General features: G+C 42.2%; 1 protein-coding gene across 1 annotated transcript; it reads right to left on the bottom strand.

Annotated features, from left to right (window-relative positions):
- Window positions 1–7,909: 7,909 nt before the first annotated feature.
- LOC109760892 (long chain acyl-CoA synthetase 4) lies at window positions 7,910–16,148 on the bottom strand. The gene is made up of 19 exons (XM_020319688.4): window positions 15,815–16,148; window positions 13,264–13,327; window positions 13,056–13,145; window positions 12,561–12,617; window positions 12,042–12,090; window positions 11,806–11,882; window positions 10,979–11,018; window positions 10,799–10,893; window positions 10,443–10,616; window positions 10,249–10,359; window positions 10,073–10,160; window positions 9,909–9,975; window positions 9,739–9,814; window positions 9,524–9,641; window positions 9,157–9,405; window positions 8,840–8,979; window positions 8,549–8,731; window positions 8,274–8,393; window positions 7,910–8,167 (listed from the first exon to the last, which is right to left on the bottom strand). Exons 1-19 carry the CDS (start codon window positions 15,982–15,984, stop codon window positions 8,132–8,134), a joined length of 2,004 nt encoding a protein of 667 aa, XP_020175277.3. The 5' UTR covers window positions 15,985–16,148; the 3' UTR covers window positions 7,910–8,131.
- Window positions 16,149–19,066: the final 2,918 nt, after the last annotated feature.

Here is a 19,066-nt window from a genome sequence, read left to right as displayed (position 1 = left end):
TGGCCTCATCAACACTAGTAGGACATAGATTCCCCGGGGGAAGAACATCCTTTAGGTACTTGAGATGCTCATCGAGGCTAGTGTCGGTACATTTGTTTTTAGCCTTCGTCTTCAGGAGTTGGAGCGTGAAACTCAAGCGGGTCACCTCAGGATTGCAACCATCATACAATGGAGTGTTCGAGTCTACCACCAGTTGCTCCAGCTTAGCCTCCTCTCTAGAAGCAGCTCTCAGTACTCGTCTTCTTGCGAAGCAGTGCTTGAACATGAGGGTCCCACACGATTGAACTTAGTACCGACGAACTCTGCTGCGTGGAGTCCATGTCGTTCTCTCCGCCGCCATGTACGGCCCCTTCTCCTCCGCCATGTCCGGTCCCTTCTCTGCCGCCATGTCCGGCCTCTTCCCCGCCGCCATTATCGATCATCTCTTCGTCTTGCCCCGTGTCATCATTGCCTGCCCCGTCGGCGTCCTCAACATCGTCATCCTCATCTTCAATTATCCACCGAGTATAGCCATCCATGAAACCAGTCATGAGCAGGTGCGCTTCGACACGAACATCGTCATAGGGGTCGAGCCAAACTATTCCTTTGCATTTTCGACACGGATATAAAACCTCTGTCAGGTTATTTTCTTTCATGTCCTGCACCGCCGACCGCAACCACCTGTCCACCATCGTTCCACTGACCATCATGAACGTCTACACGGTAATAATGAACAAATTGATTATAAAAATGCGTGCATGCATCAAAGTCATACAAAAATTCGGCATGACCTTCCCTAAAAATAGGACATATATAGATCTAGAGTTTGCCCGGAATTCGCCGAAACGGAAATAAATCGACATTTCGGCAAAACATAGGCAACTCAAAACCACAAGGCGTCAACTCATGCCACACACACAATTTCCATCATATTGCCCAATTATCATATCACACACACATACACATATTTCCATTTTGCAAAAGCATGAAATTTTAATCACCTCTATCTCAAGATCGAGCACACGGTGGAGATGATGATGTAGGGAGATCAAAAGTGCACAAAGCTCTTCTTGACAAAGATATATCTAATTAGGGGGCAAATAGGTCACTTGACTAAATGCTACATCTACCTAGCTAGCTAATTTGGGAGGAGACAACTTCAACTAATGGAGGGGGAAGGAAAAAGATAAAGGAGATGCATTAATGGAGGTGGTGTAGTTAGCTAGGAGTAATGAAGAGGGAGAAAGGTAGGTAGAAGAGGGAGAGTAATGGGGGGAGAAGTCTTGAGGAAGAAGAAGAGTGAGAGAGGGAGGATGTGGGAGGTAGGGGAAAGGGAGGACAGGAGATGGGGGAGGGGAGGACGGGTGGGGAAAGGTGGTGGGGTACTGCGCCTTAGCAGTAGCGCGGGTGGAAAAGCGTGCTACTGCTAAGGGTGTAGCAGCAGCGCGCTTTTCTCACACGCGCTACTGCTAAACGGGCCAACCGTGTGGACAATTTCAAAATTAGCAGCAGCGACGTGACTAAAAAGTGCGCTGCTACTATTGCTTTAGCAGTAGCGCGCATCATGCCACCGCGCTGTTGGTAAACTTAGGTTGTTGGGTACTGTCGGTACATTTTTGTAGTTGCGCGGTTTATCCATCACGCGCTACTGCTAAATTTTCATCAGCAGCGCGCTCTTCCTAACATCGCTACTGCTAATTAGCAGTAGCGCCTCTTTTTGTGCCGCGCTGCTGCTATTCTGTGTATAAGGTTTTCCCTAGTAGTGAAAGCAGGCATTGCTTGTTTTTTCCAGCAGCGTTTGATCATCACATTTTTTTTATTGTTTTTGTCATGTGGAGTTGTTGGATGCATTGATGTTGATGGCCCTGCAGCATCTGCAAATGTTATTTTTGAATTATAGTTAGTCATCTTACATGCAGGTGGCAATTTTTTACTTTTACTTGCATGGCACTTTTATAGTTGTTATAGTTGGAATTTTTTAGTTGTTCTCACTTGGCATCTGCAAATGTTATTTTTTGAATTATATTTAGTCATCTTACCTGTAGGTGGCAATTTTTTCACTTTACTTTCATGGCACTTCCATAGTTGTTGTAGTTGGCATTTTTTAGTTATTCGCACATGTCATTTTTAGTTGTTCTCACATGGCATATATATGTTTCTGCTGGATGGCATTTTTAATCATGTTTCTTGATGGCATTTTCTTATGTATTCTTTTTATGATTGCATACTATATATTTGAATCAAAAGTTTTTGATTTCTAATCGTTGTGCGATCAACTTTTCTATTTTGTTTCTTGGCAGAAAAATACGCAATAGGGGGGCTCAAGAACGCTTGACGACACTAAACAAGAATTTTAGTCGCGAGCAGAAAGGTGCTGCAAGGATCATAATGTGCTCTGCAATTGGCTTGCAAGGAAGTATGATGTTTCTTCTAAATGCTTTGTCATCCCGAGGAGCGGCAGGATTCCTCCTGACGAGTAATCTGTTTTCAACACGCTCGGTGTCCCTCGCAGTGGCATGGATGTGCCATATAAGGTTGGCAGAGAATTGAAGGAGAGGTTGTGCACTCAGATGTTCCTAGTAATGGATAATATGCCGAGTATTGTGGTTGACCTGGTTGTGAAAATAAAGACGTATGATGTGGATTTCAAGAGGATGTTTTTGATGTATTTGGTGACGTCAGTTTTTGCGCCGACCACGTCGACTCTAGCGAGCAACAAGGTTTTTCCAGCTTTGGTATATTTTTTTACCTTTTTTATCTTTTAAGTTAAGTCTTTTCAAGGTTTTTGTCATTTGTATCTTTACTTGCTTTGAATCTCATATTTAATTTTTTGTGGTGCAGGTATGTGTTTTGTGTTTTTTGCACGACCAAATAAATGGCATGCAAAATATGAATTGGTGAAAATTCATTGTCGAGTTTTTGCATAAAGCACTTGCCCAAAAAAGTACAACATGGGTTGCCATCTTCACCTAATGGCAAGCCTACTTTTATCTCACATCTAGCCATATTTCGTGTTTTTTTTCTCTATTGGTTGGCTTGCTCTTACAAAGCTTCATTTTTTGCATTTTTGTGTTTCCATCTTATGTACGTTGACAGGCTTGACATTGGTTCTATCATATTTACCGAGGTTGGTGGTCGCCCTGCCGTGCACGATTTTGATATAGTTGTGTGGTCTGATAAAGCCATCAAAGCCGTTCTCACGGCAGACAGGAAGTTGGATGATTCATTTGGTAAGTTAGAGGTTAGTTCGTTCTTTATTCTCTGATATTTGTTTATCTTTTTGGATGGCATTTTTCATTCTTGTGTACATGGAACATGTAGGATGGCATTTTCTGGTATGCTGGTGGCATTTTCATACTTGTTGGCTTTTGCGTTTTTATAATATGCTTGATATAATAGATATTATTTTGTTTTGGTTGGCATTTTCATACTTCTGTGAATGACATTTCTCACTCATGTGTGGATGTCATTTTTCATACATGTTGGATGGCACTTTTCATATATGATGGATGTCATTTCTCATTCGTGTGTGGATATCATTTTTCATACATGTTGGATGGCATTTTTCATATATTGTGGATGGCATTTATCTGATATGCTGGATTTTTTACATTTCCCTATATGCTTGATGTCAATACATATTCTTTTTTTATGTTGGATTTTTCATACATGTGTGGATGGCAGTTTGCTCATCATTTTTCTTGCTATAGTTTGCGATGAAGTGTGATATCAACCTCAGCTATTTTGGTGGTGCAGATAATTTCAACAAGTGGTTGGACGTGAACGTGAACCCATCTTTCCCTTCATAGGTATTGTTTGCATGACCAACATGCTATTTTTTGACACGCGAAATCGTGGGCTATGTGAAACTAGAATGTCCCATGCTATGCTGATTGGCAGTCTGCCTTTTTTTTTCCTTTTTGGTTGTTTTGTTTTTCATACCAGGAACAAAGTCGAAAATCTTGTTGGTGAGTTTGCATCTGGCATGACCAATATTCTTGGGAAATTGGTTCAGGGTTGGACGGGGTTTTCTACTGGTGAGGGCGAGGCCGGCATGTCTGCAATGTTGATGGAGTTGATTTGTCCCGACCGGTTGGTCTGCTTGGTCGATATGAGTACAGTAGCTCAAATGATCCTGTTAACATTCAATAGAATTTGGTTCATGGTGACTTTGAATGGAGGCACAGCGAGGACAATGATGAGGGTGTTGAGCCTGGTCATAATGTAGATGTTGACATCGACCAACTGAGTGAGGGTGATGGCAGTGGGCACGACAGACTTGCGGTAGGCGCCACTCGGTAAGATACTGAAATTGATAAGGGAGGACGGAGTCACGAGACATATGTCGTTGGTAGCGTTGTTGTTCCTTCGAAGAGGGGCAGGGGGTGCTGGTGATGGCGTCAATGCTGCGCCTAAGAGGGCAAGGGTTAACCTTGTCGCAGCTAGGAGGAGGTGGTTTTTGCTTTTATGTTCCTTGAATATAGTTTTTTATGGGCCCTAGGTTTTTTCTAGCGACTGTTTCTTGTATGATTAGATGTTTGATAATCTTCCATCTCTTAGTTTTTGCTTCTCAGTGAGGCTACTGCTGCTGGTAAGTCAACCACATGGCTTGTCACCAGTCCATCAGCCTATTGCTATCACTACTCATCCTTCTCCTCGCCTGGCGGAGTCAAATACGTTGGACCCAGTTATTCTCGAGGATAACATGGATGCTTCAAAGAGGTACTTTTAATCATCTAGTCGTGACATTTATATTGGCACTTTTATATATTCATAATTTTTTTTAATTTTTGCCTTGTGATGTCGGCTTTTACCTACTCATAAATGGCATTTTTCATTGGCGTTGCATGGCATGTTTTACATATTTCGTACATGATATTTTCATTTTCCATCGGAATTACAATTTTTTTACCTTTTTCTCATACATTTGATTTTTAATGTGTTACATGGCCTTTTTTATAATAGGTAAGATTTCCTTTTAATTAGTTGGATAGTGGTATTTTTTTAGTTAGCGATGACATTTTACATAAACATTTGTCTTAATGAAGTGATCTTTTTTTGGAAAACCAGATTGAAACCTTTTTAAGTAATACAATGTTTCTTCTACTTTGACATTTTAAACCAGGTGGCATTTTTAAGGAATACAATTTTGCTTTTTTTTGGCAGTGGCATTTATCATAGCTTACACGCCATTTGTTCTATATGTTGTGACCATGACATTTTTAGATACTTCCCCCGTTCATTTTTGTAAGTCATTTCAGACAACTCAAAATGGGTTGTTTTGTACATTGTCTGAAATGTCTTCAAGGTCTTGTAAAAGTGAACAAAGGGAGTAGAATATTTGACATGGCAGTTTTACCTTTTAATGCAGGCATCTTCATTGCCACTACCATGGCAGTTTTATCTACTGATAGATGGCAGTTTTATTTTTCGCCATGTCAATTTTACCTATTTTGATTCAGGGCGGCTCCCCTGATGCATCTAATATTGGCGTGCTCCGTATGATGCCCTTCCCGAAGAGCATTCCAGCACGTCCAGCTGAGAGGGCGATGGATCGGTGTTCATCCCTGCGGCTTCTTTGTTTCCGGCAACTGCTCACAGCAATCCAGTTGAGCCAGTTCAAAGTAAGGAGTCGGAAGACGTCGTGGGCAGCAGTGTGCTGCGCCCCGTGCAAGCAAGCCACCTATTTCTGCCAAGCCAAGGATCAAGAGCTCAAACAAGATTGGGGTATCTCATGCAGCTTCTAGGAGCGACTCGCCAATAGCAAATCTGCAGAGAAAGTAACCGAAGTTCCTGACAGCACCCCACCTGCACCTGTACAGGGTTCGGCTTTAGAATTAGCCAATCATACTTGCAGAATCAAGGACCAGGGAGGGAGAGGCACCCTATGGAATTTACCCTGCTGTCGTGCAGCCTTGGCATAGACAATTCAATTGATCCAATCCCTGTCTCTTTTGCGCCTCCTTAATTACCTCAAAGAACCAATGCTCGCGCAACCAAACTTGCACGGGTCTAAGGCTGTCAAGTTCGCCGAGCCATGGTGCAAGGTATTTTTTGATGCTATGTCAGTTTCCACATTAGTTCTTTTGTTTCATATGTTTTTTTAGTGTGGTTGCCATGGCATTTCAGTTGGTTGTCATGGCATTCTTAGTGTGTTGGACATGGCATTTTCAGAGTGTTGGTAATGGCATTTTAGTTAGATGTGACATGACATTTCTTAGGTACTCCCTCCGTCACATAATATAAGAGCGTTTTTGACACTACACTAGTGTCAAAAACGCTCTTATATTATGTGACGGAGGGAGTAGATCTTAATAGCCATTTTTTTTAGTTTGTTGTTACATGGCCTTTTTTCTCATGGTTGTGACACATGGCATTTTCAGTTAGTTACTACATGGCATTTTAGTAAGATGTGACTCGGCATTTTACAGGGAGATCCCAATAGACGTGTTTTAGCTTGTTCTTAGATGGCCTTTTCACATGGTTGTAACACATGGTATTTTTAGTTAGTTACTACTCCCTTCGTCCCAAAATAAGTGTCTCAACTTAGTATTAATTTTGGTACATCAAACTTAGTACAACTTTCTACGAAAATTAGTACTAAGTTGAGACACTTATTTTGGAACGGAGGGAGTACATGGCATTTTATTGTAGATGTGACATGACATTTTTTAGGTAGAACCTAGTAGTCATTTTTTGTTTGTTTTTACATGGCCTTGTAACACATGGCATTTTAGTTACTTCATGGCATTTTATGCAGTTCTTACATGGCAGTTTTTAGATTTTTTTGTATTGATATCAATTCTTATATGGCATTTTTTATGCAGCATATTTTTACAAGTGATGGTAACCAGCATCTTTTATTGTTTTATTTGATGAGTTTTGTATAGGCATGCCCACTGTCATATCGCCTTCTTTGGATGAAGCTTACTCAAAGATGGAGCAAGATGCACTGAAACATAAGTCTATTGGGAAACAAGTTGCTTCAAGTTCTAATCTGTTCGACAGGCTACGATTGTGCATCGCCCAGAATCGGAAGATCGTGAGCCTGAAATTAAAATGCTACTACACGTACGACCGACATACAGTCACGGTCATTCATGTAATCACCCATCAAAGGCCACATCCATCCATCTAAGCATGGTACAAAAAACAGATTGAAAAGATTGTGCGTGGAGTAGTTCTGTTATACGCTAATTAGGGCATGTACAATGTTGGTATTTTACGAGTGCCACGTAGGATAAACATTGAGGTGGAAGAGAAAAGGCTTATCTTCTCTTATTTAAGAAATGATCTCTTAGCATAATATGTCTTGCCATATATTTAGGATAACCGTTGAAGAAATAACCCATTATAGACATGTTATTGTCATTTCTAAATTACATGCAAAGCTTAAGATATCAGCCACTACCACTGTACATGCCCTTAGCATATACCATTTGGGTCTGTAGTTACACATGTTTTTAGTTGCTTGTATATGCTGCATGTAGTATTTGTCCGTTTATTTTCTTTTCCGCATCCGGCAAATAAAGCATTCAAACCCCCACTATTCATCCCGCTTTCAAAAATGTGAAATATGATATGGTTTGAGTGCTATCCAGCCGATAATAAGAATGAACTGTCAGCTGTAAGAAAAGCTAAACAACAACGCTAGTGAGCACATGCTATGACTTTCACTCAAAGGGGAGTGCACACTACACCCAAGGTACATCACCATATCACGTACAATAGCTTCACAATGGATGCAAAAAGTTACTGTACAGTGTATTGAAGATGGAGTGATGGTCAAATTTGCTCTGAGATCAACTGAAATTTGCCCGATCTGAGGTCGCGTCTGCATGATACAATGCACTGAGATGGAGTTGCACCTGTTACTTTTCGGATTGCTTGACATTATTCATTTTACTGGAAAAGAAAAGGCGCAACCACAAAATTTTAACATCGATTTACTTATGACAGAGCCACTATGTATGTACGTCATTCCAAGTATTTGTTTTCTTTCACGTTCAAAGAGAACATAAGGGGGGAAATTAAACCTAGAAAAACAAACGCTATATGTTAATTTACATCCAGACAGAAGTTAAAAATAAAATAAAACTTTGTAGAGGTTGCTAAGCTCATGTTGCATACGCGCTGCCCAGATCGGTATAGCCTACTTCATGCTCTTATACATTTCGTCAATGATGCCCTGGAGAAAGATGGCAAGGAATTCAGATGGATAATGCTATCAAATTACCTTGAAAGACACGATGCAAAATACATATGTATCCATGAATCGCACGTGTGAATCATACCTGATAATATTTGAGGAGCTGCGGCCGCTTCTTCTTGTAAGTTGGGGTGATGAGGTCGCGCTCCATGTCAAAGAGCACCGGCTCCAGATGAACAGCCCTGATCATCTCAAAGCCTTTGAGCTGTTGCAACAAAATCAGAGAACGATCATGTCTCAGATATATCTGTCAAGGTCATCACATATTCACATGTGACCTTGTTCCAAAAATTGTTGGTATGTTTAACTACTAGCCAGGTTAACAACTCACTCCTTTAAAAAAAAAGGTTAACAACTCACCTTCTTATCTTTGCCAGTTTTGCTCAGTTCTTCCAAGATGAACTCTTTCGCTTTAGCATCTCCACATATCGAGGCAAAGTCTCCGCTAACCCCGTTCGACTCAGCCCATCGTTCCAGACCTTGCTTGTTGGGGTTGATCACCGCAACCAGGCATGATTCGAAGCTGTTTCCATACACCCAAATCTGAAGAAATTCGTGTAAGTTAGTGGGTAGCACATGGATTTTTTTATATATAATGCTGTGGAATACTTGGGGGCAAATGAGTGCGTGGAGGTTGTCCCCGGACCATACCGAATCAACATTAGGAGCTTGACCAAATATGTTCTCTAGATTCTCAACCGCGACGTATTCTCCTTGGGAAAGCTTGAATATGTTCTTCTTGCGGTCGATGATCTTCATGCTTCCATCATGCTGCCACTCACCAATGTCTCCTACAGTAAGATGTGGAAACGAGCGTATCCAGAAGAAGCATTCAGAGAGACTGATATGTCAAAGACCTTATAATGGCAAGTTAAATGGCTGTTTTATGATGAGCATCGCCAATTGGCGAATATTCTACAAAATATTTGGTTTCCTCTTGCCATTCGTGACTGACATTGACATAATACCTGTGTGGAACCAGCCATCGACCAAGACTTCCTTGGTGAGGTCTTCTCGCTTATAGTACCCTGAGAACAAGGTGTCCCCTCTGATGCAAATCTCCCCACGAGGTGATTCTTTTGATAATGCATCATACCCCATCTCAGGAACAGATTCTAAGTGTACTTCAACGTATGGGACAGGAGGGCCGACAGTTCCCAGCATGGACATGTTGTTTGGCAACGAAACAAAAGACCCAGCACAGGTCTCTGTGAGACCTATAAAAACAAGCAATTACAATCAAGTTAGTCAGGTATCTCAGTAACTACTCAAGATTTTTTTTCCTTTTCGCTGAATTCTGTGCAATAAAATCATAATATATGGCTATAAGCATACCATAGCCTTGGAGAACATGAGAGCATGTAACGACACGCAGAAACTCCTCGACATGATTAGATAGAGGAGCTGCGCCTGATAAAATTACTCGCACTCTACCACCCAATCCTCGTTTCACCTATACGGTTGCATGATAAAATTAAAGCTGAACTCAGCATAAACATCAGAGTTTAGATCAGAACTGCCATTTTAGAATTATTCTCATTTTGGAGTACCTTGGTGAAGACTAGTTTGTCAAAAATAGAAGCAGCATCTTCATGCTTGCTTCCTTTTATCATGTTCCCTTGTTTGCTGCAGAATCATTTAGTATTCAGAATAAAAGAACAAGAATTTCATCACCATGTCAGAGAAAAGAATTGACTAGAATTTTCAGATAAAATCTTACTATTTGTACGCAACATTGAACAATGTCTTCTTTAGGAAGCCACCGGTTGAGACTTTATCTTGAAGTCCTGAATCAAAGAAGCAATGCAATATTATCACCTGCCCAGATGGTTGAAGAATTATATTAACCTGCATATTATGGATTCTTCAGGTTTAATGCTGTACCTCCATAGATTCTGTCTAGCACACGTGGAACAGCACAGAATATTGTTGGCTTGAGTTCTCCAATGTCTTCAACCAAGAGTTTGACATCCTGAAGCAGATTGTTTATTGATCAGAATGTGCTACTTTGATATGAAGAAAGCAACAAGCAATAAACAGTGTGTTTCTTCCATCCTTACTCCACGCCAAAATCCAATTGAGGCCCCGTGGTGAATGAACACCTCCTCAATCACACGGTCAAATATGTGGGCAAGCGGAAGATAAGAAATGTAAACATCATCCTCACGAATCTGTTACAACGAAATCAGATCCAAATAAATGAGAATATAGCTCAAAGGTACTGAAAACTGCAGTGAAATATGAATAGCTGCACCTGTTCATTTGAATTGCGAAGGAACTCATCCACTGCTGAAACAATGGTGATAATGCTCTTATTAGAGATTAAAACTCCCTTTGGATCACCAGTTGTTCCACTGGTATACATTATCGTGCATATGTCAGCCTTTTCCTTTGGAGGGAGTTCATACTTCTCTTCAGCCCCATCTCCCTATAGGTGTAATAGTAAATAAAGTTAGTTATTCTAGTGTCAGATGGATATAAAATCATATTGGTCACAAGGATGTCCTTAAAATTCTATATATGGTTAAAGCATAGACAAGAAAGAGTGTGTTTGATATACTAGTAGCTCCATTTTCACAAAACAGTTGTCTCAGAAAGTGAGAACCTTACCTTAAGCACAAACTCGGACCATGAGTAGATAGACAATCCGTTCTGCTCAACCTTTTCCTTCTGATCAGGGCTGACCTTACCAAAGCTCACGATGGCTTGAAGCAAGATATGACCATATCAGCAAAACATATACATGGCACTATAGCTTAACAACAGAGAACTAACTCATGTCTAACTCACTCTTCAAAAATTTGGTCGCGTTTGGTAATGTCTTGAGTACCTGAAAAGTACCCCGCCAAAATATATTTCAAGCACTCAAAACACAATGTATATCACATGTAATAAAGTCACCAACTTCTACATGCACAGTGCTATGATGATTCTAATAAATCAATCAACACATTTGTATGTCATATATTACAATCTCCATGGGTGTTTATTAGGAAAACAACGTAATGGTTATAGAATATATAACGGAATTACCGAATTAGCACAGAATGTAGAACTCCAGGCTATTCTATCTGAGATAAATAGTCATTTTACTGACCTGGTTGCTTTCAAAGAGATTCTTAATAAACAAAGCACTGAGATTAACCAAGTCCTCTATTCCAACTTATTTGAAGTTCAAGCTTTGTCCTAAGTCAAACTTCTCTTAAGTTTTGACCAAGTCTATAGAAAACTATGCTAATATCTACTCCCTCCGTTCCTAAATATAAGTCTTTCTAGAGGTTACACTATAGACTACATACGGAGCAAAATGAGTGAACCTACACTCTAAAATATGTCTATATACATCCGTATGTAGTTTGTAGTGGAATCTCTAAAAAGACTTATATTTAGGAACGGAGGGAGTATAACATTAAATATATATAGTATGAAAATATTTTATGAAATTTAGTGTTGCAAATGTTGATATAGATTCCTATAAACTTAGACAAACTTAGAGAAGTTTTACTTATGACAAGATAGTGTTTCAAATAATTTGGAACGGAGGTTACTACTACAACGTGCTTTCTAGTATTGTAACATATAGTTAAACTAGTTGGTGTTCCAGTGGAGCAATGTACCTCTCCAATCTTCTTCTCCTCCACAAAAGCAATTTCGACCTCTGCATGGCACAATATAAATTCTATTGCCCCAGCACCTAAAAACATCAATTGATGGGAGATGTCAGCATGCCACTGTTAAACAACTTCTAAACTCAAAATTCTGACATGTGAGAGCATGCATCCATGTTCTGGTGCTCACTGTTTCAGCTACCATATTTATTTTTCAATATCCAGTGAAACCAAGAAAAACTTACCAAGTGTGTCATACAATGGAACACAGTAAATGCCATGGGCATTGCAGGCCTAAGAAAATAAGCAAAGAAAAAAATTAGTGATGAGAAAATAGTGACGGCATTTCGAAAGTTGTGATGTGATAAACGGAAGTTATAGAAGTATTTTTAGAGAATGTTGACGCAACATTATTTTAATACGGAGTACAGTTAGGAGATTCCTAGTGCAGAGGAATACAAACAGTTTTTTCCACATTTTCTTCTTTAAAGACGGTTAGACAAAATATGAACAAATGTATGAGAAAACTTTTTTTAGCTTTCGGTAGAACAGGCAAATTTGGTGTAGGACATGTAGCTAAAAGTGGGGCCTTTCTTTTGGACATTAGAATACTGGGGTTCACAAATTGGACTAAGGATTTCATAACACTGTCTAATGAAGACGGCAACATAACCAAAGTGGTAATACACTAACATCCATTGTTTCTAATTTTCCCCACGTATTAAGCATCATTACTCCATACAGTGATGATATGTATCGCATACCTGCATACTCACAACCCACTCAGGGCTATTGCCTCCATAGATACCACATCGTCCTCCCTGCAGATGATCAAGGAGCAACCAATCAATCAGTAAGTAGTTTCTTAACAATACTAAAAGCTAGCCACACACAATAATACTGAAACGAACCATGAACCGTTCCCAATTTTGCAGTGTTATCTCAGAGAAAAAGGAAACTCCACCTATGTCTTCTAGGCATAGCCGGTCCCAAGCCCGGGTAAAGGAGGAGGGTTGTGATAGGCTTGGCGAGCCAACGTAAAAACTAGCCAATCCCATAGGTATGAAACCCATTTGAGTGAGAGTAGTACTAGGATGGGTGACCTCTTGGGAAGTCCTTGTGACAGGGTTTCATATCTAGCCTACACCAACTTGTTTGGGATAAAAGGCTTCATAAGTGTGTAAGTGTATCTCAGAGAAAAAGGAGCGTGCAAGATCACGGAACAAGCATCAAATGCGCAGATCGCTGGTGGCACATACCTTGTTGATGCCGCAGCTCCGGATTGAAGCCCCTACCTTGATCACAGTGTCGTATACTTCTTTGTAAGTCACCCATGTGTACTTGCCAGCCTGATATGAAATTGACACAAGGTAGGAGATCGCAAATTAATCTGCCGTAAAAAAACTGAGAAACATTGAGTGCAAACGTATGAGGCCTAGATTGGGAAACTGAGGACCATGGACCAACCTTTCCGTCCATGATTTCACGGCGGCCCATCATCGGGTTGCCAGGGTACTTTTCCACAGACAAACTGTACACATGCAAGCAAGCATATTATAAGGAGATTAAAATGATGTTCCTGTAGAGAGAATACATTTATTTCACACAGAAATTGGATAGGACTTTTAGCATTCAGAATGACTCTGTGTTCAGCTGTAGTTTGGTTTTCCAGTTTCAGATGTAGATTGGACATAAGGACAAGGTTTGGTTATGAAGTATGTAGAAATTGTGTCAGCGTTATGGTTTTTATCTGTTTGGTAGCATATCTGTAATATTATAAGATGTAACTATTTCTGTTATGGTTTTTACAAGTTTTGTAGTCCTCCTCAGTATGTAAATATTTTATTCCCAAGCTTGCAAACAGGACAGAGCAAAACAAGGTTGACGCTTTCAGTTTTGTTGTCTGGAGTTAAATTATGAGTCAATTACACTGGTGGTGCCACAACTTGGCGCAAACTGTCACTTTAGTGCTACAACTTGTGGTGTACATCGAAGTGGTGCAAAAACTTGGCTTGAGCGTGCAAATACGGTGCTAATCGCGTTTGTATACGAACGCGACGGTGACGAGGCATGACAGCATGGCGCGTGGCCCGCTGGCAGTGACTCAACAACGAAGATGGGGCGTCTGCGTGCTCTTTTTTCTAAAACTGCCTCATTTTTTTTGTTTTTTCACGCAAAAGCACTTGATAAGAGGGTCCCAGCTGTCAGCAGAATAAATTTTAATTGAGCAAAAAACGATCTTCTCAGGCCTCGAACCTGCAACAACGAGCTAAACACGAGTGCAGCTACCCACCTGAAGATACACACGCTTTATATCCATTAGTTAGACAGCATAAATTAATATTTGAATTCGAGAATAGAGATGCAGTAGCTGGGATCGAACAAGCACCTGAGGTAAACAAGCAGGCTCGCCAACCATTCCAAACCAAAGTTGTTCCATATAAATAAAGGATTGTCACTCTTTATGTCTATAACAGAATGTGCTCGTGGGATAAAACGGACAGAAGCTAGTGCGGCCCATTTACAACATGTTACTTTTTTTTTCATTTTGTGAAGTTTGTAAAAGGATTTAAATTATAACTATAAATAATAAGTAATATACATATAATTGTAAATGTGTATTAGAGGAATTGCAGTCTGATGGTACAGTACGGCCATATTTATTTCTCCATACATATATTAATTTTTATGGCCTGGATAATTTTATATGCTATACTCATTCCAAGGGATGAATATTTTATTGAAAACAGCTTGAATTTACTTAAATATAAATATATATAGAAATTGAATTAAAATACTGAATTAATATGGAAACAGTTTCTAAAATTAGTTAATACCTTTTATATTTCATAATTTATTTTTTTCGATTTTTATGAATTTAATAGGTGAACATTTTATGAAATTATATGGAAATTTAATAATGTGATTTACTTTATTTATATGGATATTACTTAAAAATTTAATTCAAACATTTTATGTAATTTCTGAAAAACTAACATGTTGAAAATTGGCTGCACTAACTGAACTCCGTTTTAGCCCATGAGCGCATTCTGCTATAGACATAATACATGACGATTCTTTGTAAACATGTAATTACAATTGTTGGTGTGGTAGCTCTGCTCGTTCTTGACCTAAGGTTGCATTTTCGAATTTCAGCGGCTGCATATGTTTTTTCTTTGAAAAATTTAAATTCTTAATTTATGTTGTCTAAGTGAAGATATATAAAAGTTGTTTCTATTCTATACTGGAACGACGACCTTGATGGGGTAGTTAGCTGCACACGCAGGGTACTAGGGGTCCTCGGGTCGGATGCCCACCGCACCATTTTTGTCGGGGGCATTTCCGTGGAAGAAATAAAAAACCGAGGTGTTTTTTTGTCAGGGGCTTTTCTGTGGAAAAAAATAAAAAAAACCGGGTGATTTTCGCAAAAAAGCATTGTATTGTCACTGACAATGCGCCCCACGCCACGTTGGAATGCGTCGTCAGCGGTGCTGACGTATACAAACACGATTAGCACCGTATTTGCATGCTCGAGCCAAGTTTTTGCACCACTTCGATGTACACCATAAGTTCTAACACTAAAGTGGTCGTGACTCTTAAATTATTCTATACGTAGCATCAGGTTCCTCTGAAGGAATGCCTGCATTGAATCTTCTACAGTGTCTAATTCCGACCAGTAGGAAACCACAAGACGTTTCTGCGTATGAATAACCGATGTATTTTTATATTTAATTTAAAAATCGCCGACGAGTGTCACCGTTACGTCAAGAATTGCGTATATATACTGTACAAAATAAAAGGCAGCGGTTTGAACGGCTCGAAGGTATTATAGCTAATTGTGGCCGCATTGCAGGATTGTTCGAAGGATTCAGCAGCTCCATGATAAGAAGAAATCGACCAGAGGGAACAACACAAACAGGATCGATGATCTGTCCCGAGACCGACCGAACGATTAACAGCTTTGTAAATCACTCCCGAGAGGGAGAAACGAAACGAAATAAAATCAAATCGAACGTACCGGAATATGTCCCAGCATGACTCGAGCCCCGGCACGGCGGGCGGCGACGCCCCGCCGGCGCCGGCGGCGCAGCGGTAGACGGGCCCGGCCGACGGCGCGCCGCCCTCCTCGGGCGCCGCCTCCCTCCCCTCCGCCACCTGCACCAGGTACTTCCTCGTGGCTTCCGCCATCCCTCCCTCCTTCTCTCTCTCTCCCTCCTCTCGTACGCGGCCGACGCCTTCCCCGATCTCTCTCGCTCGAGAGGAATCCACGGCGGATGGGAAAGGCAAGGGAGACGGCACGGGACGGGAAGGAAGGCCAGGCTTGGCTTGCGCTCCAATATAGGAGTACGGCGCAGGTGGTTGCTGCATTCAAAATAGAATAATTTATTATTTTCTGATTGTATTTTTTTAGACTAATACAGTTGTATTCATTTATTAGCATGGCGTGCGGCGTACGGTCATATTTTCCCCTTTCTTGCTTCTGTGACAGAGAATAGATTCAGACGCAAAAAAAAAAGCAGAGATTCAGATGTCTAGGAGTAGTAGTTGGCCAGCGAAAAAAAGAGGCAATAATTATGAACAGAGAGGAACAGGTTAGTCATGTTTAATTCTGGGCAAGAGGGGTCCAACTTGGCCAACGGGGCCACTTTGTTGAACGCTGACATGATCACCGATCGCCGCCTTCTAGAACCTGAAAAGCATTGCGGATTGTTTAGGGCACGTTCAACGCTAACCGCTAACCCTTAAACCGATTACCGTATCGGTTCGTGGACTAGTGAAGACCAATTTACGCACGCTGATGCAGGAGCCGGCTAACCAACTGTAGCCGCAAATGTCTGGAGACATTCCAAACGGAATTTAATGAAACTAAACAAATTTGATGTAAATTTAAACAAACCGAACGAATTTCATTCGAACTTGTATTTTTTTACATAAAACCGGGTGATCACCTAAACCGGAGCACATGCATTACATTTTCAACATATTTCAACTAAACTCTATTCTAATCTAGTCTAAATGATCGCTGACATCCGTTTCCCACGACATGCCTTCCCCATGTTCGACACAGCAAGCTTGTCGGCCGGCCATGAGCCCCGAAAACTAAAGCTCCGCCCACACGAAGCGGGCAAGCAGCTAACCGGCCAACGATGATGAGCCCGCCAAGCTTTGCTCAATGGGAGGGGAGTACTAGTGGCCTTCGTGGGACCCAAGCGCCGCGACCTCTCATGCACTACTCTTCCTCGTTGTAGGCGACGCCCGCGGATGTGCCGGCATCGTCGTCGTGACGTTGGGGCGTGGTCGATGCAGAGCCAGCAAAGTCGTCCGTGCTGTCATAAAATTTCGCCGCCGCCTCGTCGATCTCCGCATACATGGTTCTTTCTCCGCCTGCAAGACGTGGTGCCGTCATCGCTCGCGATAGATGTCGCGGGCGGCGCGGTAGAACAGGAGCAACGCCTCATGCTCTCCACGTCCAAGTCTGTCACGATGCTCGTGCCAGCCACGATTTGCTCCTCCAAGTGCCAGTGCTCGTTGGGGAGGCGGAGGTTGTACCTCTGGTCTGCCTATGCCTGCCGAAACGTGGCCTCCTGCTCTTCCAACATCATGTCGGTGTAGTGTGTCGGCACCTCGCCCACAGTGATGTCCGCATTGCCGGACGTCCGCAGCCCCCACCCACACGTCTGCTCGCCTTGTACAACGGCGCCGTCCACCCAGGATCCGTCCGCAGCCAGGTATTGTCCACCCCATGTCGACGCCGTTCATGGCAGACACCAGGTGTTGGTCAAATGCCATTGAGCTTATTTCCGAACTTCATGTCATTTCTTAGAGTAAGGAGGATGGAGGAGGTACTCGATGAAGGAGGCGTTGGGGAACGCAGTATTTCAAAAATTTACCTACGATCACGCAAGATCCATCTAGGAGATGCATAGCAACGAGAGTGGAGAGTGTGTCCACGTACCCTCGTAGACCGAAAGCGGAAGCGTTTAGTAACGCGGTTGATGTAGTCGAACGTCTTCGCGATCCAACCGATCCAAGTACCGAACATACGGCACCTCCGCGATCAGCACACGTTTAGCTCGATGACGTCCCTCGAATTCTTGATCCAGTTGAGGCCGAGGGAGAGTTCCGTCAGCACGACGGCGTGGCGACGGTGATGATGAAGTTACCGGCGCAGGGCTTCGCCTAAGCACTATGACGGTATGACCGAGGTGTGTAACTGTGGAGGGGGGCACCACACACGGCTAAGAGAAGACTCGGTGTGCCTTTGGGGTGCCCCCTCCCACGTATATAAAGGGGGGGAGGAGGAGGAGGCTGGCCCTAGAGGCGGCGCGCCAAGGGGGGAGTCCTACTTGGACTCCTAGTCCAAGTAGGATTCGGCCCTCCCTCCTTCCTTCCACCGGAGAGGGAAAAGGGGAAGGGAGGGAGAGGGAGAAGGAAAGGGGGGGCGTCCCCCTCCCTAGTCCAATTCGGACTCCCTATAGGGAGGGGGCGCGGCTGCCCCTTGTGGGCTGCCTCCCCTCTTCCCTATGGCCCATGTAGGCCCAATCTCCCCCCCCCCCGGAGGGGGGGGTCCGGTAACCCCCGGGTACTCCGGATAAATGCCCGAATCACTCGGAACCATTTCGATGTCCGAATGCAACCTTCCAATATATGAATCTTTACCTCTTGACCATTTCGAGACTCCTCGTCATGTCCGTGATCTAATCCGGGACTCCGAACAAACTTCGGTCATCAAATCACATAACTCATAATATAAATCGTCATCGAACATTAAGCATGCGGACCCTACGGGTTCAAGAACTATGTAGACATGACCGAGACACATCTCCGGTCAATAACCAATAGCGGAACCTGGATGCTCATATTGGCTCCTACATATTCTATGAAGATCTTTATCGGTCAAACCACATAACAACATACGTCATTCCCTTTGTCATCGGTATGTTACTTGCCCGAGATTCGATAGTCGGTATCATTATACCTAGTTCAATCTCGTTACCGACAAGTCTCTTTACTCGTTCCGTAATGCATCATCCCATAACTAACTCATTAGTCACATTGCTTGCAAGGCTTATAGTGATGAGCAATACCGAGAGGGCCCAGAGATACCTCTCCGATACACGGAGTGACAAATCCTAATCTCGATCTATGTCAACCCAACAAACACCTTCGGAGACACCTGTAGAGCATCTTTATAATCACCCAGTTACGTTGTGACATTTGATAGCACACAAAGTGTTCCTCCGGTATTCGGGAGTTGCATAATCTCATA

The sequence above is a fragment of the Aegilops tauschii genome, chromosome 5 (genome assembly GCF_002575655.3).
Source record: "Aegilops tauschii subsp. strangulata cultivar AL8/78 chromosome 5, Aet v6.0, whole genome shotgun sequence".
Lineage (NCBI taxonomy): Eukaryota > Viridiplantae > Streptophyta > Magnoliopsida > Poales > Poaceae > Aegilops > Aegilops tauschii.
Note: the sequence above shows the minus strand (reverse complement) of the source record. Positions and strands in the feature narration are given on the sequence as shown.

Coding starts and splice junctions, on each gene's coding strand:
- LOC109760892 (XM_020319688.4), bottom strand. CDS start 15,984: ATGGCGGAAGCCACGAGGAAGTACCTGGTGCAGGTGGCGGAGGGGAGG. Junction 11,883..12,041: donor TCCATTGTATGACACACTTG/GTAAGTTTTTCT, acceptor TGATGTTTTTAG/GTGCTGGGGCAATAGAATTT. Junction 9,642..9,738: donor ACAAACTAGTCTTCACCAAG/GTACTCCAAAAT, acceptor GCAACCGTATAG/GTGAAACGAGGATTGGGTGG.